This window comes from Falco cherrug, chromosome 11 (assembly GCF_023634085.1).
Source record: "Falco cherrug isolate bFalChe1 chromosome 11, bFalChe1.pri, whole genome shotgun sequence".
Lineage (NCBI taxonomy): Eukaryota > Metazoa > Chordata > Aves > Falconiformes > Falconidae > Falco > Falco cherrug.
This window is the reverse complement of record NC_073707.1, coordinates 10,238,647-10,260,221: the sequence shown is the minus strand read 5'-3', so window position 1 is coordinate 10,260,221 and position 21,575 is coordinate 10,238,647. Positions and strand designations below refer to the sequence as shown.

Below are 21,575 nucleotides of genomic sequence, written 5' to 3'. Positions count from 1 at the left end.
CCATATGCCTGGAAGGAAAGGTACCGTGCGAATGAGGCCGTTTGTGGGAGGCTTCTTGGGTTTGACTTCTCTGGAAATTGTTTCTGCAAAGTGGAAAATGTTCATGGCAGTTGAGCATAGCTCTGTGCCGAAACATGTGGTAAAGCAGCCACTAGCAAAGCGTGCTTAGGGCAGTGAAAAGATCACAGGAGCCCTCGCTGACGGTGACACTGGCAGCTCTCAAGGTGGTCTCAGCCCCAGGAGGGGTCTGTGTCCCCCAGAACCATATAGGATGTAACTGCTGCTGGATTCTTCACAAATCAACGATTTGTATGTGCAGTTGGTACATCAGGATGTGTTTCCTGGTGCAAAGTTTTCTCCTACCCTCTGCAGCGCCTGTTGGCTGAATTTACTGCTTGTCTCATGGAGACTCTTCTTCCACGGCCTCCATGTCATCTGCTAGGAATGTCAGCACCAAAGCGAGCCGTGCGCCTTTTCCAGCCTGCTGTGCTCAGGGCTATTACGGCCGCTGCTGTTTGCTCTGTACCCGTTTCCCGCCCCGGCGCTCAGGGGGCCTTGGTGGTACAGGGCTCCCGGGAGCCTGGGGCGGCCCCGGCTGCGCGCAGCCCCGCTCTCCGCGCTGCAGGCACCGCACCGATCCTTCGTAAAAACTTTTTGCGTTCGGCTTCCCGGAGCGGCGCAGCAGCAGCCCCCACGGCCGCCCGCCGCTGCTCCGCCGGGGGACCCGGCGGCCGGGGCTCGCCCCCGCTCTCCGGCGCCCGCTGCCCCACCGGTGCGGCGCACGGCTGGAGCCCCCGGGGCGCCGTGCCGCTGCGGCCGTACCGGGGCCCCCGGCAGCCTCGCAAGCGCGCTCGCCGCCTCCTCCCGCCGGCGGCAGCCCCGGGGCGGGGGGCGGTGGCGCCCCTGGGACCCCGCGGGCGGGGAGGGGCGGGGGCGGGCGGCGGCGGCCGCGCTCGCCGAGGAGGAGCGCGGGAGGCGGGCGGGGGCAGCGCCGCCGCCGGGACTGGCGCCCGGCACCGCCGCCCGGCACACGGCCCGCGCCCCGCAGCGCTCCGGCCCGGCCGCCGGGGTGCGAGATGGCCGCTGACGGGAGCCGCGGGGTCCTGGGGCTGTGGCTGCTGGCGGCGGCGGGGCTGTGCGGCGGAGTGGCGGCGGGCAAGTCCCCCAGCTGCCACGAAGTGCGGACGGCGTTTCAGCTGCGGCAGATCGGGCCCCTCAAGCTGGTCCCCGACGTGCCCACGGCCGGTCAGTACCGACCCACCCGCCGGGTGGCTGCTCCGGGGCGGGGGGGGGTGTGGGGGGTGGCGGCTGTGCCGGCCGGGCTCGCCTCTGCCCGCGCCCTGCAGCGGCGCTGGTGCCGCCGTCGGGGGCTGCGCGCCTGCCCGCCCGTGTGCCGGGTGCTCCGCGGCCCCTTCGGCCGGCGCCTGCCGGGCACAGGTAGCGGGGACCCCAGCGGCCTCGGCACGCCTCTTACCAAAGCGTTCCGAGAAGGCTTCCTAGGAAAAGAGACCGGAATGACTCCTCGGTTTGTACGTTGTGCAGGTATTGCTGTACCGATGGCCACCGTGAGCGCCAGGCCTTTCCCCCCCGCCTTTAAGACCGGTGTGATCCCTTTGCTAAGTACCGAAGCAGAGGCTCCCTCCTGTAACGGATCCCTTCCGCGGGGGGCGAATGAGTAACCGAGCCGTTAAGGAGCGCCTGCTCCGCTGCCCAGATGTAGGGCTCCTCAGGCAGGCTGGTGAGCACACCACTAACTTCTCAAGTAGGGCGAGTTCCCAGATGGATTCGGGAACGCTGGCATAAGGAGAGGCAGAGGTAGCTCCTTGGAGGGATACGGTCAGCAGAACTTGGCTTTTGCTTAGTTAAGAAGTCGGTGGTACTTAATACTTGTGAAAATTGATGAGTAGAGTGGCAGTCCTGTTTGCCTTTTTGTACAGTTCCTGAAGAAAGTGTGACAGCAACGAAATGGGAAAGCCACACGCATGTAAATATGGATAAAAATTATCTTCTTTTATAATTACCCTGCAGAATTAATTATAAGGGGATGAAGTACGTTATAGTGTCAAAAATAAAAAAAAGACTGAACTTATGTATGACCACGTATCTATCTAGATAACAAAGTCACATCCCTGGCTCTTACATGTTTTAAGAAAATGTTTACAAGAACCAGAATAAAAAAAGCAAAGACTACCAATCTCATAAAACAATCTCTGACTGCCTCATGCTAGTGCAGTTGCCTGTAGGTTTGTGGTGGTAGAAACATCAATTTGGGTTGCTGCTTTATTATTTTTACACTTTTTTTTTTTTTTTAACAGTTCAATTCAAAGCCTGCTGAGTTTGATGGAAAAACTTCTTATCTTAAATGAGTTGTGGATATGTTTTCTGTCTTGGGAACTAAATTTAATAGGCTATTGGGCTGATCTCTTACAGCAGCTTTTATGGCTGTGAACGATTGCACAGTGCTGGTGATCTTTACCTTCACTTTGCATGAAGTAGTTGAGATGACACATGGCTGTAAAGTTGTCCGTGAGCAAGGAATCATTCCTTGTTTTGTGGCAAGAAACGATTTACAGGAATGGCATTTTGTTCTCTTGTGCTGGTAGAGGCATCGGATCGCACTTGTCTTTGAGAGCTAAACATGAAAGCTAGTAAAAAGAGGTGAAACAAGACTTTTCATCTGCTTTGATACACACTTAACCCACTTCCCTGTGTTCTTTCTGGAAAAAGTTCCTCAATCTTTGATTAAATTTATTGTTTTAAATTTTTCTATAAAATTCTAGTACTGCAGATGACGCTTGGGGAAAATTGTGCACTTCTAGAAAGAAGTTGTACGTGCTGTGATGCTTCAGAGAGGTTCCATTGTTTTCTTGTGTCATATTGAACTTTCCTACTGAATAACAAGCTCTCAGAAAATAAATAGCATGAGGGAAGGGGAAGGTAATACACTTTTAAATTTCAGCTCAGAAAAGGTTTCTCTTGAAGGAGGATGATTGGAGCAGAGCTGAGGAAAAGTGGTGCGTATTGATCTTTCCTGTTTAAGTATACTCAGCTCTACCAGAGCTTGTGTGTTTTAATGCTGTCTTGCCAGGCAGTGATGCCTCCTGTCTCGTGCCCTTCTTTTAATTGTTTTCCAGTGTTTTCATCTGACAGCGAACATCAGCAAATATCCAGCCCGCTACAGACACTTCTCTCAATTTCTCTCTCTCTCTGACATTGAGGCTCATTTTACTATGTGTTTTTAACAACACACAACTGTTGAAGCATCTCCCCTGAAGACTTCAGACAGTTGTCAGTTCAAGTAGAAGAGGAGAGGAGTGGTGGACAGCGGGGGCTGAAGCTGGAGTGCTGGGTTGAATCTAGCACTGAAGAAGCCTGTGGAGAGCTTCCTGCTAACTTCTGCTTGTGTGGGCCAGACCTGCACTGCACTGGGGTGCTGCTCAGTCCTCGGTTGCCTGCATGGTTGGTCTTGGCTTGTTTTCTCTCAAAAATGGAACTTTTGCAGTCCTGTTGTCTGTTGACTAGATACCTTCAGCCACAAAAGTGTCAAAAGCTGACCTCACGCCGGTATTTATAGGCTACTACAACAAATCTGGTGGAGGTTAAGGTCTTAATGATTATTAAGTTCTTACAACCTTCAGGAAAATTAGCAGCTCAGTTGGGGAGAGAGGCCCAACCCAGTACTGGGTGAGGGAGCAGCAGGCAGACTGTTAGGTGTATGTTTTCTGTCTCCTCTTACGGGTGGTGCCCATCTCACCCTGATAAAATTTAACTCCAAATACTTGGGAGAGTTTGTAGCCTACACCCTCCTGTGGTATTAGCTGTGGTTGCAGTGCTGAAGTTGTGGTGGATGCAATGCTGGATCCTCGATACAAGCTTCCTGGGGACTCCAGCTGCCTCCCTGCGTTACGTGTGGTTTGCAGACAGGTTGCTGCGATTGCTACGTGGGTAGGAGAGGCAGGCGTCAGCATGACCTACAGTGAGGTGGAGAGTGGCTCTGAGCAGGACCTGCCAGACTCTTGTATAAAACATAGGGGCAAGGGAAGGAGAAAGGCTCCTGGGGAAAAAAAAACAAACCAATTTTTAAGGTGTGATGTGGCTCTGGCAGCAATCTTTCTGCAAATTACCGCCTTCTGAAGTGAGCTCTTAGAGGTGCCCAGGAGCCGCCTCTTAAATTTCTCTTCCATAGTTTCCCCCAAAAGCCACAAGATAGTTTTCCGCTCTGAAATCTAGTCCGTTAATGAGTGCAGGACTAAGGAAGAGGAGTTTTTTTTTAATGTAGGATGGATAAGAGGCCCAAACAACGGGTATTTTTGAGCAGCAGATCTCCTTGGTCTGTCTATAAGGTTTTTCTCCTCCACTGGCAGAGTAGGTGCTGCTACCTGGTAGCCTGCTTTTCTGGAACAAACTGAATGTTTCAAGGGTAATTTGCTGCAATAGCAAACAGATCAGTCAGGTAAAGGTACTGCTGCCTTGGCTGTGATTCAGAGGAAGGTTGGGTTTTTTTTGGTGTCTTCCCCCAGACTGGAAAATGAGGTAATATGTTCCCAGTGTTGTACTTTGATTGTTAGAGGCTGAGCTGGGATGTTTTTGTAGGAGCTCCTTGGTTAACATGTTGATGAGAGAGAATTATATGTTGTCTCCAGGGGTGAAGGGCTCTGTTAATCCTGCCAGGGGACTAAGCCTTTGGTTCCAGGGAGTCTAGATATCTTAAATCTGATGCATACTGCTACGAATGGTATTCCTCCCAGACATGGGGCTGCCATTAGCGATACCCTGTGAGCTCTGGGTTATATTACAACATAACTGCAGACCGTGTTTAAAGTTCTTTTTGTTCACAAGCTTTTCCGTGGCATGGAGCACGGTGGTGGCTGGCTGTCACTGCTTTCCAAATTCACAGTAGGAAACCGAATGAACGCAACCGGGGGAGTCTGTGCCTTGTCCACATTCAGGCAATGAATTGTAGCAGAGCCAGAATCGAAGTAGCCCTCCTGATTCCTCTGGTAACGTATAACCAGGAGAACACCCTCCCTGTTTGTATAGGCTCAGTTCTGGCTCTTTTTGCTTATTGACTACTCTATGATCATAACAAAAAAAATGTGTAATCATATGGTAAGTAGACATAGAAGTAGTGGGTTGATTTCTGGTAAGCAATGAAAATATTTGTCATTTGTGAAAGAATTCTAGGAACTGTCTACCTTCTAAATAATCACCTTGCTGAGGACTACAAAAAGCGCGATTTCCTTATCTTGTTGCTTTACTACTTTACAGGGACCAGAGAAGCTGCCTGGATTGTGCTCAGGGACTCACTTCTGAAGGACAGATTTTGTCCTATTAAAAGCTCCTTTATTCTCTACTGTCGTCCTGCACATTAAATCAGCAGGATTGTTCATTGCCATGTGTATGTACTGAATGTCCCATAGCAGAGCTGGATATGCATTAACAATTTATACATTAAAACCATTTTACTTTCTTGAATAACAACAGGGGAATCCTACTTTCCTACCAGAAGTTCCTTGTTGCATGTGGTGCATGCATTAGACTGGATCTCATCCCATCTCCGCCTGTGGCAAAACTCCCATCATGTTGAGAAAGGAGCATGAGCTAGATTCTTATTTTAATATATCCAAGAATATCTATTAAACTAGCCATTTTATTATGAGATGGGTCATGCCACGCTTTATTTTCCTGGTTTTCTCTTTTATCACCACTCAGCTCTTTATTTCTATCATCTTAATGAGTACACTGTAATGCCCCCAGTAAAGGTGTAGTGCTGAAACACATTTTACTCACAGCAGCATTCTCTCAAAGTCACTCATAAGTCTGGCGTGTGCCAGATCTGAAATGTACTTGCTTTATCGGCTCCGGAGAGTTTCTGCCCCATCAGAATGAGTGACTAAAATCCTGTGGTGTCAACTGCAGTTTATACTTGGGCTTACTGTTCACCTGCATACGTGGCTGTGTGGCACTGCCTTCAGCAGCCTGGATGAAGGGTACATCTGAGAGAAAGGGTTGCTGGATGAGCACGGTTGCGTTCATGCTTAGAAACAGAGTGGTTCAGATTTTAAGAGGCATAAAGAGTAATCTTGTTTCCATGAGGTTCATTTTTCTTTTAGAAAATCCTGATAGTTAGAACAAGTGGGTGAAATGGCCTTGAAATTACTTGTAGCTTGTTCTAGTAGAATGTTTTCTTCCTGTTACGCTTAGTATTGGCCTGTTTATGGACACACGGGCTTCTTGGTGGTTTAAATCACAGACTGTTGACCTGTTGGAGGGAGTGGACTGATCTAATGTGAGATGGTTTCTGTTCGCATCTCTGCCACTCTCTGAAGAGCCTAAAAAAAGGCCAAATGCGCCTCAGTTTCCCCTTCCGTGGGCTGTGTTGTGGTGTGTTATTTTGAGGGGTATTGCTGAAAAGCTGCCATGAAAGGGAGGTAGAGCATAGCCGGACAAAGTATCAGGGTATTATACCTTCATTTCTTCAGGCTGATTTCCACTTAATTCTTTATTATATGAGGAGAAAGGCTAGAAGTTACCTTGGTCACTGATGAACTGAAAGCTGAACCCAAAAGCTGTCCTTCCTTCACTCCTCTTGTCCAGAAGGCAGTCCCGAGGGGAAGGCAGGCTTTCCAGAGTCTCTGAACAGTCACAGGCTGTAGTCTGCGCTTGCTGCAATATCTGTTCTGAGCAGAAGAAAAGCTACGCTTTTGCAGCCTGCAGCTCCTCTGGAGTAAGGATGCTTCCTTCATTAATCTTCTCAGGATTTTATAGCACTCTTCAGGCTCAGACTGTCACCCAAAGGTGTTAACTTAAAGCTGATGACTGTGGATGCAGGCAAGACTCATGCCAGCAGTAACATCTTTTTCTCCCCTCTTCTTTTCCCATGCCTTAAATTTCTGTTTGCCACAGGACCAGCTGCCCACTATGTAATGCCCTCCTGGGAGTAATCTATAGGCAAAAAAAAATCTGTTTAAACTTACTTAGTGCCTCATAAAGATGGAATTGCTGTTCCACCGCCAGATGGAAAGCTATACTTCTCATATCAGCGAGCCTCAGAAAAAGCATTGTCCTCAGTGACTTGCATGAGCATTTGGTCCAGGTGAGTGGAAGCCTGGCTTAGTTATTCAGATCAACCCTTCCTGTAAGTGGCTTGGGAAGGAATCCAAGAGTCAGCAGAGAACCTACTCCTCCAACACACAATGTTGTTAGCTGAGTCAAGGGAAAGAGCAGAGTATTCCTACAATTCACATGGTCTATTGTCTCCAAAATCTCTACTTAAAAGACTGTGTAGTGATTTTTTTTTTTTTTTTTTTTTTTGTTAATGGTCATCTCAAGATATGGTGATTCTGGTGTTGAACTGGATCTCAGGATGGAGAACAAGCTTAGTAAGATATGACCCATCTTAAGATACTGCTTCCTCTGTAGCACCCTATGTGCCACTGAAGTTTTGCCATCAAACTCTAATTGGAAAGTAATAGAAAAATATCTCCCCCCTACCCCGGTATTGCAGGGCTGAGCAGTAAGTTCTCAACCAAAGAACAGTACTAATGAAAAGGCATTAATGTGATAAGTGGAAACAAAGTTGGAATGTTAATAACTGATATATAAATCAATAAAATAAACACATCAAAATGAGTAAAAGCTTTTAAGATTAATCGTGAAAATTGCCACGAACCTGAGGATCTGTAAAAGGTAAGGATCTGTGTAAAATGCACCCTGGGCAGTAAACCTAATTTCTTTTTAAAAACGGTTTTGGTTTTAGATGGTATAAAGCTAGAGCTATATTTCAAAGTATGACAAAGTCTTTGTAATTGAATCTTTTTCCCATGAAAGCATAAAATGACATGATAGAGGCGTATGTTTAATAGTACTTCAAATACATACTCATCACTTCCCAGTTTAGAGCACAGGATCTGCTTCTAGGGGAAATATGAATTTTGGTGGATCAGAATCAATTTCCAAACAGCAGCCAAGCCCATGACACAGAATTTATACTTAGTCTCTCAATCTCTGTCAATTTGATTAGGTATCACTATTTAATATGATAGAATCATCCTGCAATCTCTAAAGAGATATTTACAGGTATTTGTTTCATTCACTTTAAGGTAACTTCTGAGCAGCATTGGTGGATGAAATGAGGTACCTAGCTAACATTTAATGATTTATCTTCTTAAGGATAAAAAAAAAGGTAGGGAAGTCAGTTTTCACCTTCTACCAAGCACTTAAGATTTAATTGTTTTAAAGGGAATATATTATTTGATGGAAAAATTAAAAATATTTCTGCATAGTATCTTGTTCTGTTGGGATCTACAAAGTAACTTGAGTCCAAGCTAAGAGCTGGGTCCACAGGATTACATAGTACAGACTTGAGAGGACAAGAATTTTCCCTCCTTTTGCGTCCCTCGTGACCCAGGGGGATCTTCTGTAGATCTAGGTGTGCTAGGAGGCTATGTATGGTCTGGGCAGGGAGCTGACCTGTGCTGTGTGCCAAACTGCTCTATTAGAAAGATAACAGGTGTCCAGAATACTCTTGAATTTGTCTTTATTGGCCGCATTTAATCTATTTCAAGAGCTAAACGTTTTCCGTAGCAATGCTGATATTTGGAATTAGCCCTTTGTGTCTGAACTGCTTTAGCAACACTGGTCCTCACGACTACCCTGTAGAAGACCACAAGGACAGTATTTGGTATCCCTGTTTTAGGGTGTGAAATGGAACTTGAGTGGCTGAGAAGACTTTGCCAATTCCATATTGAGTCCTGTAATCTAGTGGCATCTGATGGCAAGTGAATCTGCATAGCTCAGAAATGCAATGCAACCAGTTCCACTGCTCCATGGTTTTCTTTAGCAGACACTTCAGGTTCCTCTGGTGGGTTTACTCTTGAGGTGAGAGGTTTCTGCACTTCTATAGTAGAGTAACACCCAAAGGCTCACTCTGGATTGAAGGTGGTGTCTTTTGTACAAGGTGCTGCACAGGCATGCCAAAGGCTTGCCCTAGCAGTCTTACAGACTAATTTTATGGAGTGCTTGGCTGTCCTGGATCTCCTTGGGTCTCTGAATGCTGTTGTACAGCACCAAGTACTTCAGCAGTATTTAACAAATCATTTATGATGGAGCCGCTGCAAGCTTGCCTCTTATTATGGATAAATACTATGCATACACTGTAATGAGAATAAATCCCTCTATTTTACTCTTTTTGGTACCTCAATCCCTTCTTAGTGTATTCCTACATGTATGATCAATGTGCAGAGTTTTTACTTGTGAAATTTCAAGGCACTAATTTGAAGAAAACAGAAAGAACTTAAGACAGTGGAGGACTTGTATTACAGATGATACCATTAAATTTATTTGCTGCTTTGTGGACTCAAAAGTCTCAAATTATCATTAATACATATAATATCCCTCAGGTTCTCTCTTGAGTTTTGATAGCTAAAACTTTGGAATAAAGAGCAAGTGTAGCCAGGCAATTGTGTAGGAACTTCAGAGCTGTAGAAGACAGAAAATTATTCCCCTAGAAGTTCTCTTTAATCAGCCTTTCCCCTCTTTTCTTTTGATACGTAGTTTTTAGCCTGCTTTATATGATTCTGTGCCATATTCTGCCTTTCTCTGTTCTTACTGGGTTTCCATTAATACTGGTGGCCAATGTATATTTGCATTTGAAATATGCATATATGGATTTTTGGTCTTCTGATGACTCTGCTTGCTTCCTGGGGTCATGGTCTTTCCTTCTCCAGAGTTCTTCCATCACATGGTGGATGTGACAGTTGTTCTGGAGTGCCATCCTTCTCAGAGGAGCTCGTTCTGACAAAACCCCCTGCTCTGGTGAGCAGGCCACTGTCAAGTCCTTTAAAAACAAATAAGAGACAAATTTCAGAGTGCCGTGTTCCAAACCTGACAGTATCAGCTAGGTCATGGTAGCTTTGTTTGGCAGCTAGTTAAATTGGATAGTTCGGCACATCCCTAGATGTTAATGGTTAAATGTATTCATTGTTCCAACAAGGGCCCTATTCATAAGGGGACTATTCTCTGCTCGTTATGCATGCATAATTCCCATTAATGCTACTGGGGGTTAAGTGTATAGTGAGGGGGGGAGAATGAAGCTTATGTCTACCCATCCATGTTTGCACTCGGAGAAGAGGTTTTGTAACACATGAGAAATGGATTGTTTCTCCACAATTCCCTTAACTTTAGGGAGCTTTAAATCTCTGCTTTAAAGAAGGAATGAGAATGGGGGGAAAAGTGACACTTGCATAACTGACTACTGCCTTGCACACCATGCTTTGTCAATGATTAGAAATATTACTCTGGTGCTATTATTAGAGAAGCCTTTTGAAAGTAACTAAGTTTTTGGAAATTCAGGGTTCTTATTTGGGTATCAAAATAATGACTTAAAATCTTTAACTTTAGGCACAAAGTTTTGCAAACTTTTGACTCCTGTTAATCAGGGTGACAAGATTTTGTGATTTATTATACAATATGGGTATTTTCCATAGAAAACCTTCAGATTAAGATTCCACACTCTTAGGTGCACATCAAAGTCTTGTAAAAGCCATAAAGAAGCTAAGCATTGCCTAAGAAAGCCTTTCAAGTTCCAGAAAGTGCTTGAACTACTGAGGGTTTTGAAGTGCTCTAATCTCTGACATGGGTGACGTGCTAGGCTAGCACTTTTTTGTTTTGTCACAAATCATCCATGCACATAGTGCAAAGGGACCCTGACAAAGTCATTTTACTTTTGAAAAGGGCTGCTTTTTTTCATACCATTATGTCTCCCATTCACATCTACATGTTTGCTTCCACTTTGTTCAGGTCTAAGTAGCAGGGCATTTACATAGTCTTCCCTTTGTTCTCAGTAAATATGGAGTAAAATGAGCAAGATCCGTGCTGTGAAATTAAAGCTCTACTCTTGAGAGATCTTAAGGGCCAAATCCTCACAAAAGGTACAGCAACGTAGTGCCAAAGGAGCTAGTGTCCAGAACAGCTTGCCCTGGGTGTTTGTGCTAGGAAATGTGAATAAAGGGAGTGTAATCTGGTGAAAACTGGGTGTAATTAGAAAAATACACTGCTGAGAGCTGCTAAAAGAATAGAATAATAGAAAATAGTGCTGAAATAGACCTGAAGTGATCATCTGGTCCATTCCTGCTGCTGGCAGTCGGGATAAGTTCTGTTTAAATCAGTGATAGAAGATAACAATCTTTTTTAGGCTGTTTATTCCAGTGCTTAATTACCTTACTGCTTTTTTCCTAATGCAAAACCTAACTCTCTGTCACTAAAATACATCCCTTTTGCATCTTATCCTATTCTTAACACCTTCCATTTTGTAGTAACATTCACGTATGTGACAGCTGCTCTGGTTTGTTCTGCCCTGAAGAAGTGCTCTATGCATTTGCACTGAGTGACATCAAGCCTAATTTTGGGACACATGCACCTGGAATATGAATGAAGTTAATTCAGGATGTGGTAATTCATTAAGCATCATGACATGATTTGGTGTTTGAGCCCAAAGAATATGTTTCTTCCTCCTTTTGTAAATTTTAGAGTATTGTGAAGAAGGAGTTGTGTAGCAGACATATAGCATGGGGACATCAAATTCCATACTCATTACGGCAAAATAAGTAATCCACAGATCTGCCATGCAAGGGTAGAGGGGAGGCTGCAGAAAAAGCAGCTTTCAAGTGGTCAAGCTCTCAACAGCAGTTGAGTTGCAAGGTTGCTAGTGGGGAAACCGTAGTGTTGTAGCACAGCACCGTGAAGATACTCGGAGACATGAAGCTTACATGACGTGAGATGTCTCAGAGCTGCAGTGAGGCATTTGCTCCTAACTTGAAAAAGATAGGTGTTCCTGAGACTTTGCTGCCAGAAGATGGAAATCAGGCTACTGAAAACAGAGGAAGCTGGCCAAAGTTTTAGATCTCTTGCAAATAGAAACAGGATTTCCAAAGCAAGTCTGAAGATCTCCAGTTTTCCAGGTTAAAGAGTAGCTGTGACCCTTAACCCTTTGTCCTTCAATGTGTCACTGTTTTGGGGTGTTCATTCCTGAGCAATGTTTTATTGTTACTGATGTAGGGAAATTATTCTTGCTTTGTGGCTTAAAAAACAGGGCTCAAAATTATCAGGGGTGTTTATGTTTATGTCTCCAGGTGGATTTGGTCTTGCTCCAGCATGCTCCAAATAGCTACAATCCACTGCTGTGCTGCAAACAGCATAGCCATGTCTGGTATGATGCTGTGCCTTACAGCAGATCGTTCTCTGCTGCTTCCAGATCAGAGCTTGTGTCTCGCTACTCCAAAGCATGGATGTCTGTCTGCAAAATCCAGTATGGCTGTGCACCACAGGACTTGCACTGGGAGTCTGGCAGAGGATGAAATCTCAAACCCTTCTGTCCCATCTTCTAGCCCCATTGTCCTTCCATAAGGAAATGCAAAAAGTGGGATCTGGAAGGCTTGAATCATCTTTTTAGAAGGGATGGGGGCTTGCTAAGTAGTGTTTGGGGAACAGCACCCAGGATCTTGTATGGCTGCCCTGTGTTGGCAGTTGAAATACCTCCTCCCTGCAACACTAAAGTTAGATCATTTTTTCAGAAGTGCAGAATAGCTTTTTAGTTATCTCCTATTTTTAGTTTCTTCTATTTTCTGTTTCTTTGGGTATTTAAAAGGAGAGGTGTAATGAGTCTGAAGGCAAGAGAACAAAGCATACATACAAAAAACCCACTCACTTGCCAAAACAGAGTCGTCTTTTTTTAAAAAAAAGAGATTGAAAACATGAAAAGAAAGGCTTTCAAACTTCTGTGCAGAGAAGACTTGAATTTAGTCTCCTAATCTTAGTTTTGAAGTCTGGGGAAAAATGTATGTTACCATTTGGAGCAGCCCAAAGTTGTGTTTGGCTGAAGTATTGCATTTTCAGTTTCAAGCTGCAGTAATCAGATTTACTCTTCATAAACTGCCTTGCCCTAGATGTGTCAGAGAATGTAAACATTTGCCTTCCCCAAAAAGCAGCTGTGGTTTGGCTGTACCTGGTTGTGATCTAAAGCTCACTGGGAGCTCCCCCTTTGCTGCTCACAGGCCTTCTCTGATAGACATAAACCCCAAGTGTGATGAAAAGTGTCAATGCCATTTATTGGCAGGGCTGTTGGGTTAGATGTGGAGAGTTTATTCTGGAGTCACTATCACAGGTGCCAAAAATTAGCTGAGTAGCAAGGACTGAATAGGGCCAGCTCGTGTCAGTTTGGCTGCTGCTGTGGCTGTCTGAGGGCTGCCATCCTCAGCCCAGCTATCTAACTGCCTGCCTCTGGCCTTTCCAAAAGTGGATTGAGTGTACCAGTGCTGCCTGCCAGTGTGTGTAGCTGGCTTCAGACAGCTCTGTGACGGGGTGGGCTGCTCTTGAATGGTTAGCTCTGAAGCATCAGTAATGCTGTTAGTTTTGAATGGAACACAAGCAAGAAGGGGAACATAATCAGCGTGATGTACTGTGAGTGGTGTAAGGGAAGAAACGTGATTTCTTAATTTGTATAACAGGTGCATAGGATCAAAGTCAAAAACGGGCTTTCAGAGAACACTGAACATGCACATAGCAGAAGGCAGTCTCCACTAAGAATTGCTTGCAATTTTAGCAAGCAAATGAAAATTAAGCATCCTCTCTTATGGGAAACAAAGTGCAGAGACTAAGGGGCTTGTCTAAGGTCAGGCCTATGTTTTAGTATCGCCAAACCTAGGAGCCCATCAAAGCTGTCCATGCTGGTTTTCAAAAGCTGTTGCTCTGTGGTCCCAGCTTAAAGGCTTTTGGAACATCTTCCAAAGGATCCTGCCTCTCCTCAGGTTTTGGGGAAACTGCATTTGTCTCAGAATCAGTTATCCTGGCTTAGGATGTCCCAGCAAGATACAGGCCTTCCTGCTAAACAAACTGCTGGGGTCTGGAAGGGGATGGTGAGATTCATTATGTGCAGTAAGCTCAGCTGCTTTCCAGCTTGGAGGTACGGCTGGTACCCAGAAATTGGGGTATGGCCACTTCAGGTGGCATATCATTGTGGGCCACCTTTAATCCTTCGGTTCTTCATTCCTCATTGTTGCTGCTCTGGGGGAAGCACCAGGTAGAATCTGCTCCTGGTACAACCAGAACATTTCACATGGTCTAGATGGACAGAACAAAGCAAAGCAAAAACAAATGAGGAGGGGCAGAAGGTGATACCCACTCCCGGACTTCAGAAGAACCATGTACAGAAGTGGAAATACTGTTGTGGCCCTTAATTTCATAGAGGTTAGATTATCTTGCTAATGAGGCCTTGCTGCTTTCTGGACCACTTAATACTGTCATCAACTCCTTGATGTGTTTGGGTTTTGACCTCCACTGATCTTAATTGAATGTATGCAGCTAAAAATCACAAGTGCTTGTCTGAAACCAAGTGCTTGTCACTCTAAGGTAATTAAAGTGTTTTTAAATGATAATCCTTTGTAGGTTCCTTTTTCTGCTAATATATTTTTATAATGGGAAGTTGTCTGGGGTTTCCTGGCTGTGCTCTTGGGACAGGATTTGCTTAAGAGTTTGACCCAAAGCCTGCTGAGTTCAGACCTATGTTAATCTCAAAGTATTAAATCCTCACAGAAGCACGAGGCACAGCACAGTTTTGTCTTTAATTGTAATTAGTTGTTTTTTATATGACTGGTTATGCTACAGGGTGTCTGCATTGACTTCAGGGGGTGTGGAACTAAGCCCTCATATTAGCTACCTTGTCTCTTCCTAGCTGTGTGTGCAAAGTATTGTTCACATGGTCTAGTGTGCAAGAAGTGATCTCAGTATAAATCTAGATTCAGCCTAGACCATCAGAAACAGGCTACTGGTCTTTTGTATGTGACCTGCGGGGCTCTCAGCTGGTATTTCTGGGATGTGGTGGAATGATGGTTGTTGCAGGCTGTTGTTTTCATTACCCTTAAGTGCTGTGTAGTTGTCCTGCGCTTTTCAACGTGACATAACTCAGAACAAGTTCTGCCAGCCTTGCCTGCAGGGGTGTGTGGATGCAGAGGAATGGGCTAGTATGGCAGCGTGGGGCCAACCTGCTGACACGGCACTTGTAAATTTTATTTCTTCTGCGTGTGCATGCTGAATGAGTATTCAAGTCTAGTTAGACTGTCATGTATGTTGGGCTTTTTCCTTTTTTGTCTGCTGTGCTGGTTGCCTTCCAATACCTGTGGGTCCAATCTGTGGAAACAAAGTCTAGTTTTGCATCAGAGTTGCCGCTCCTGACAGCAGTGGCATTATCTGTGTAAAGAATTGAAGAAAGGGAGCAGGATGCAGAGACCATGCGATGCTGTAGTCTTGCTGTTGCCTGTTTTTATCAATTACTGTGTCATGGGTGATGAAGAATTGGCCCTAGTGAAGGGTGTCTTGCCTAGTTATCAGTTGCTTAGTTTTGTTCAGCTTTGTAAATGATTGCTATTCCTTTTGTGCAAATAGTATCAAGAGCTCATTGTGCTTTTCTTCAAATTTTTGGATATTTCACCTGTTTTTTTAGGGTTTTTGCCCTTTCTTCTCCCTAAAAAGAAAGAAATAAAATGGAAGGGGGGAATGGAATCCTAAAGGTATTAGTTCATATACTGGTGAAAACTCTGGTGGAACCTGTCCAGTAAGCTTGTGTATAACTGCTAACTTTTGTGCATGACTTGTGAATGAGAAATGGCCAAGCTGGTCAAAAGCATTTGGGATTTGGGCTGTAAAATTAACACTTCAAGGAAGACGATAACACATTTTAGAAGGAAAGAGAACATGTTGCCTGAGCACTTGGCTTCATGTATGGCTTTCAAGTGAGATGGCAAAGATGGAAGTATTCAAATCTTGGGGAGGAAAGGAGGGTTGGGGAACTTATTCCTCACTTCTCCAATACTGCTCTTGCAGTTTCCCCTTCTGAGGCTGTGGCCCAAATATCTAATATTCCCTCGGTTTGTTTAGCTTTTTTCTTTGCTTTTGCTTATTCTTTCAGTCTAACCCTCTTACGGATTTTTACATTGACAGGTGAAATGAAAAAGAATAAAAAATACAGTTGAACATGAATGTATCAATATCTTTGGACTTTTCTGTGCTATGCCACCTTACATGGATCTTACCACAGCAGGTAAAGCATATTAGGAAGCAGTTCCTAAAAAAAAAAGCAAAAAAAAAAAAAAAGCCATCTGTCACTGGTAAAACGGTTGGCGTTAACATCTGAATTATCGTTAGGCTTCAAAGTTGAGATGAATGAGGCAATTCAAACCTCTCATAAAGCTATTTTATTTCATCTCCCTATAGAGCTAGATAGGCAGCCTCATATTGATTTGCACTTGGAAGTTTTCTTTGTAACTGTCCGGGGCTACATCTTTCATTTAAAAACAGCTTCAGTTTTTGCTGTAAATGCTGTAATCCACAGCACGACATACCTGTGTTTTGGTTTAGGCTTTCCACCATATATGATTTCTGTGGCACTTTCTTCAGATACTGTAAGGCAGAGTTCTGTGGCAGTGAAATGCTTTCTCCACTGGAGAGCAGAAATGCAGTTGTTAGTTTATTGTTGTTGGATGATACGGAGCAGGAAGATTTACTAGGCTCTTCTAGAAAATACTTTGTATGTATTTATGACTTTTGTCGGTGGAAAAAAAATGTGTGGGATTTTCTGCTGTGAATGTGGTGAGACATAATGAAAGACAAGTCATAGTAGACTGTAAATTAAAGTTCTTGTAATTTTTTCTCTCACCTCTGTTATAGCAATTAAACATGCTGTCCCAGGAAACCTGAGGAAGGAGTCGGCATTACAATGTAGAAACTCCTTTGATGTAGACCCACTGACCACTCTCAGCCTAGGTTGTTGTAAAATGCACTTTATGTGCATCAGTCTAGTTTTCATGCTTTTGTATCATCTCAGAGGACAGAAAAGGATGGATCCTCAAGAGTGTAAATCTTTGGAATTTGCATGTACTGTGGAGTTAGCAAGCATTCACAGTCTTACTGTCAGCAAGTATCCCAGATAGGCCCATGGTCGAAGAATTTGTCTCACTTAGCATTGGGCTGATGTGAAGTTGTTTAATCAGTGTTTAACAATTTGTCACCTGTCTATAGGAGTGCAAGATCACCCGGAGGTAGTGACCACTGTGCTCTGTGGGCATGGCAGCTAGTGCTTGCCGTGCTCAATGCCTGGCACTTACCAAGCTTAGTCTCTTCTTAGCTGCTCAGTTTTAAACATTCACAATTTGGACTGAGATTTTATAAGATGGGCTTCATGCCTTCTGCTACTGACATTTTGCTGTTTCTGAGAACAGGGCTGGTGGGAGGAAGACCAGAGGAGGGAGTAGTAACCTGTGGGAGGTTAATAACTTTTTCTTTGCTCCTTGAGAAGAGTATTTAGGAATGGTAGTACTATGGCCTCTTGGCATTGACACAGAAGATTTGTCTTCTAATGTCCTACCGAAAACCAGGCCATTTTGGGAACTGCTGAAAAGTCTCTAATTCTAGGTGCTTTGTAGACATGTTACAGGATTTTCCATTCCTGTATATGTGTTCCATCCCTTTTTATTATTCCAGTGTAGCAGACTGAAAACCAGGTCCTCCCCTGTAAGTCAGTTGCATCAGTGCGGGAGGATTTTATGGCCCCCAGCTGCTCAGCGTCACCCACTGCTGTGACAGTACATTGTGGGAGCTCCCTGCCTTGTTCCACACGTAATTAAACTAGTTAAGGCAAATAATCCGTTAAAAGCAACCTGGTTGAAGGTGCCTAGGGCAGATTAGGGAGCGCTCATGGGATCCATGTCAGAGGTCTGGTAACAAGCACGGGGCAAGTAAAAGTGGTTGCAATCGCTGTCTTAGCTGTTTGTCTTTAGCCTCCTAGGTATAGCCAGAGTTTCTAAGGAACAACTGAGAAAACTGGGGGTGAGTGGCATGAGTAGGTCTCTCCCTGCATCAGCTGCTGCTCCTTGCAGGGAAGCAGTGGCCCATGAGCTGAAACTCATCATGTTCCTTCTCCAGGACATGCCACCGGTGTTCAAGTGGTTGGAGGAAGGCAAGCAGAAGGGTAGCTGAGTGGCCATGGGGGTAGAAGTAGAAGACCTCGTCCAAGGAGTGGGAGAAGTGGTCAGAAGAGGGAGTCAGGGGTGTAAAGGGAAGAAGTGGCTTTTTAATAGCTGTGTGGGTTTCAGCGAGGGGGGGAGGTTCAGTCTAGGGCACAGTCAGATGTGTTCTGTTCCTTGGGTCCAGGCGTGAGGCAGGTTCTACGGGGTACAAATCATGGTGAAAAAGCTAATGAGTATAGGCATGTAGTAACCTATGGTGTAGGGCAGAAGGTGGAAACTAGGCCAAAAATCAGAATACAAGTGCAATGAGAACCAGGCAAGCAACAGAGGGAAGTGGGAAAAACTCTCTTAAAAGGTACTTAACAACAGGCCTAACAACACTGCACTGTGCAGATGCTGCCCTTAAGACCTGTGTATTTTGGAGAGTTCCTGCTCCGGAAGCCAATCGGGGCCAGTGCCTGATGGTCTCCAGCTGTCCTGCAAGCTGTGGCACTTGCTGATGCTGCCAACTCTGGAGTCATGACATCCAATGCTACTTGTTTTATTCCCCTTCCTTTCTTATTTGAGGTTTCCACTTTGCCTTGAATTTGCTGGCATAATTCCAGTGCAATCAAAATGGTCCTCCCATTTTGTGGGGGTTTTCTATTTTTTTTCTTGGGTCTACTCAAGAACTCCTGAGCTCTCTGAAAACTATTTGACTTGACTAGAGTTGGAAGTAGCTACACATGCTAGTAGTTGTGTTAGTAGGTCATCTAAGTGGTGCTTGATAAAACTAGAGGTGTATACTTTTAGCCTTGATTGTTTCAACTGGAATGGCACATCTGGTCATGGCCTTAGTGATGCTTCAGTGTCTTTTAGAATAACAGTGAGAATGTAAAGTCTGCTGATCAACTGAAACCCTATCTCTGTTAATGTACAGTATGAAACAAGGGATCTGGGGAAAATTAATTTTCATGGCTTGTATTTTCCAAACTGCAGTAGTAAGTTGTCATGCTGGATATATGCCTGTTGTCAAGCTGCATATAGACAGAAGGGACAAAGTCAGACTCTGCTTCGGTACTTCAGCTTTTTGGCCTTAAGGAGACCTTTAACATACCGTTTGTCTTTGTAATCTTTGTATTAAAGCTGATAGTGGGATTATCTTAACAGAATAGAAGAATTAGGAACAGATGGGAAGTTCGTTCTGGCTAGTTAGAAAAGGTGTGGGAAGGCCTGGCCACAGTTTACCTGAGGCAGGAAGAACAGAAATCTCCCTTTGACTTAGAGTTTCTGCTCCCTGGAGCCTACCTGGATATTACCCCTTGCTCACGGGAGCAGAAGGTTTATAAGGTTGTTTGTATTAAATGTACCACAGTCATTGGCACCAGTGCATAACGCTGTGCACCAGTCAGTCTGTTGCACTTGCTTGTTGATTTTTCTGGTAATTCCTGGCATGCAGTACTTCAAGCATAATAACTACCATATTTAAACATTGGCAAATCAAATAGTAGCTGTTTAACTATGCACACATTGTACTCAATGAGTTGAACATACTTTGTGTGTCTTTCTAGTTGAAAACGTCTTACTAGTTGCAATGGGACTGAGCTGTGGTGTAAGGTTGTACCCAGTGAGCTCTGCTCCTTGCCAAGTGAGGATGGTTTGTGTTTCTGTGGATGAAGGCAGCCTTACAGCTGAAGGTAACGGTGGCTTTAGCACCGTTGGGGGGCAAGGGCTACATGAAGAAAGCACCTCACAAACTTCTGGCAGCCTGCAGTGGCTAGATTGCCTTTCTCTGGTGTGGCTGTGAGCTAGTGTGGGCTTTTCTCATGCACAAAGTAAGTTGCAGGGGGAGCCCTGGCTGGCAGTTGCTGCCTTTTTCATTTGATTTGGCCTCCTCGCCTGAATTAGTTGGGGTTTAATTGCTGAATTTTCCTCTAGCTGAGGCGGCAGCTGCACCAGACAGATGAGTCTCAAGAAGGATGTAGTGTTGGCTCCTGTTCAGCTGGGCCAGACACAATGCAAGGTACTTTTGGCACCTTCCTCTCTGTTACTAAGGCGTAATCGATCTTGGAGTCTTTGAAGACATTTGTAAAACATTAAAATTTTGGGCTTTGGAGTGAAGTTTTGTTTGGAAATACTGTTGAAAAGTTCATCAAAATACAAAGGAATAAAAACTATCAGAAGACAGATAGCACTGAGCTCGCCCTCAGATCGTGCTTGCTTAGGAGTATTCTGTGTAGTGGATGCTATAGTCTCAGCTTGTTTAAAAAAAAAATAAAATCAGTCTATCTCTGAGAAAGTTGGTGATTAGTGTCTTTAACAGTCTGGCTTTCTGGTTTCAGAGTATAGCTTTCACAGTGTGTACAGCATTTTGAAGACAGTGCAGAGCAGCTGCCATCTCCACCGTGTGTTAGAAGAACTGTTAAATTACATGGTCAGCTAACAAAATGAATATATATTTAGCTTTTGGAAGAAGTTAATTTCATTTGTTAAACAAGCTGCTCTTTGCTTTTAGGCACTTACACAAATTCAGCTAGCTTTAATGGCCAAAGTCTCTTTGACTTTATTTAATTTGTTCCAAAGTTCAGAATGGAGCCCAAAAGTTGTGCTGATTTAAAACAAACAAAAACAAAAAAATCCCCAAGTAACACACAACAAAATACTCCACAGCTGATTCCAGTAGAGCTGGCCAGATGGATTATCAGGTCAGGATGCATAATTTTCTGTGGGTTTGGCACCTTAAGTAATTTATAATTGTGACGGGGGAGGTGTTTCAAGGTGATGCCTTTGGCATGTATTAAGTGTTTTAGGGTTCCAGAGGATTTTCAAGTAGGGATCGTTGTTGCTTTCCAAAATAAGTATGCTTTAGACTCCAGTGTAGTATAATTTTTCTTGCTCTTTTGAATGTGACTTTGTTTTTCACAGTGAAGCAAGATACTTTATTCTGGTTGGGTTTTGTTGTGTGTGTGGTTTTTTGGTTTTTTTTAAGAATACCAGTAAAGCTGTAAAGGCTATAGTTTTCCACTTCAAAAATTAAAAAAAGCTTAGCCAATGAAAAGCTTACTCAAGGGAAAACAGACTTGAATGGAAAAGTAATATACATAATCATCAGAGTAATCCTTCCATCTGATCTGAAGCAGAAAATTGATTTGTTTTAGAAAAGCTATAAATCTTTTAGAATTGAACCCCAGGCATATACAGTGGAAGGTGTTCTGTTCTGTCAGTAAGTTCAAGCATAAGAAAATGAAACGAGAGGCGTCTTGGGATGCCAGTGCTTCGTATCGACAGCATAGAGTTGGAGTCTCGCAGGGGGCTCCCATCATAATGGTCAGGGGGCTGGAATGCATGTGGGAATAGAGAGCTGGGTTTGTTCCGTTGTAGGAAGATTAAGGAAGATTGTACTGATTATACTGCTGTCTTCAACTGTCTATTGGAAGGAAATACAGAAAGTGGAGCCAGATTCTTGCAGACACGTTGTGATATGCTGAGAAGTAATGGACACAAATTAGAACATGGGAAAGTCTCATTAGATTTTTAATTTTTTTTTACTACAGGGGTAGTCAAATATTGGAACAAGGG

General features: G+C 44.2%; 1 protein-coding gene across 2 annotated transcripts in view; it reads left to right on the top strand.

Annotated features, from left to right (window-relative positions):
- Positions 1-990: 990 nt before the first annotated feature.
- Positions 991-21,575, top strand: part of LOC102055325 (glypican-5-like) — a 390,460-nt gene continuing 369,875 nt past the window's right edge. For both annotated transcript variants that reach the window (XM_055723939.1, XM_055723937.1), the window contains exon 1: positions 991-1,245. In XM_055723939.1, coding sequence (XP_055579914.1) covers positions 1,077-1,245 — 169 coding nt within the window. In that variant the 5' untranslated portion in view covers positions 991-1,076. The remainder of the gene's footprint in view (positions 1,246-21,575) is intronic.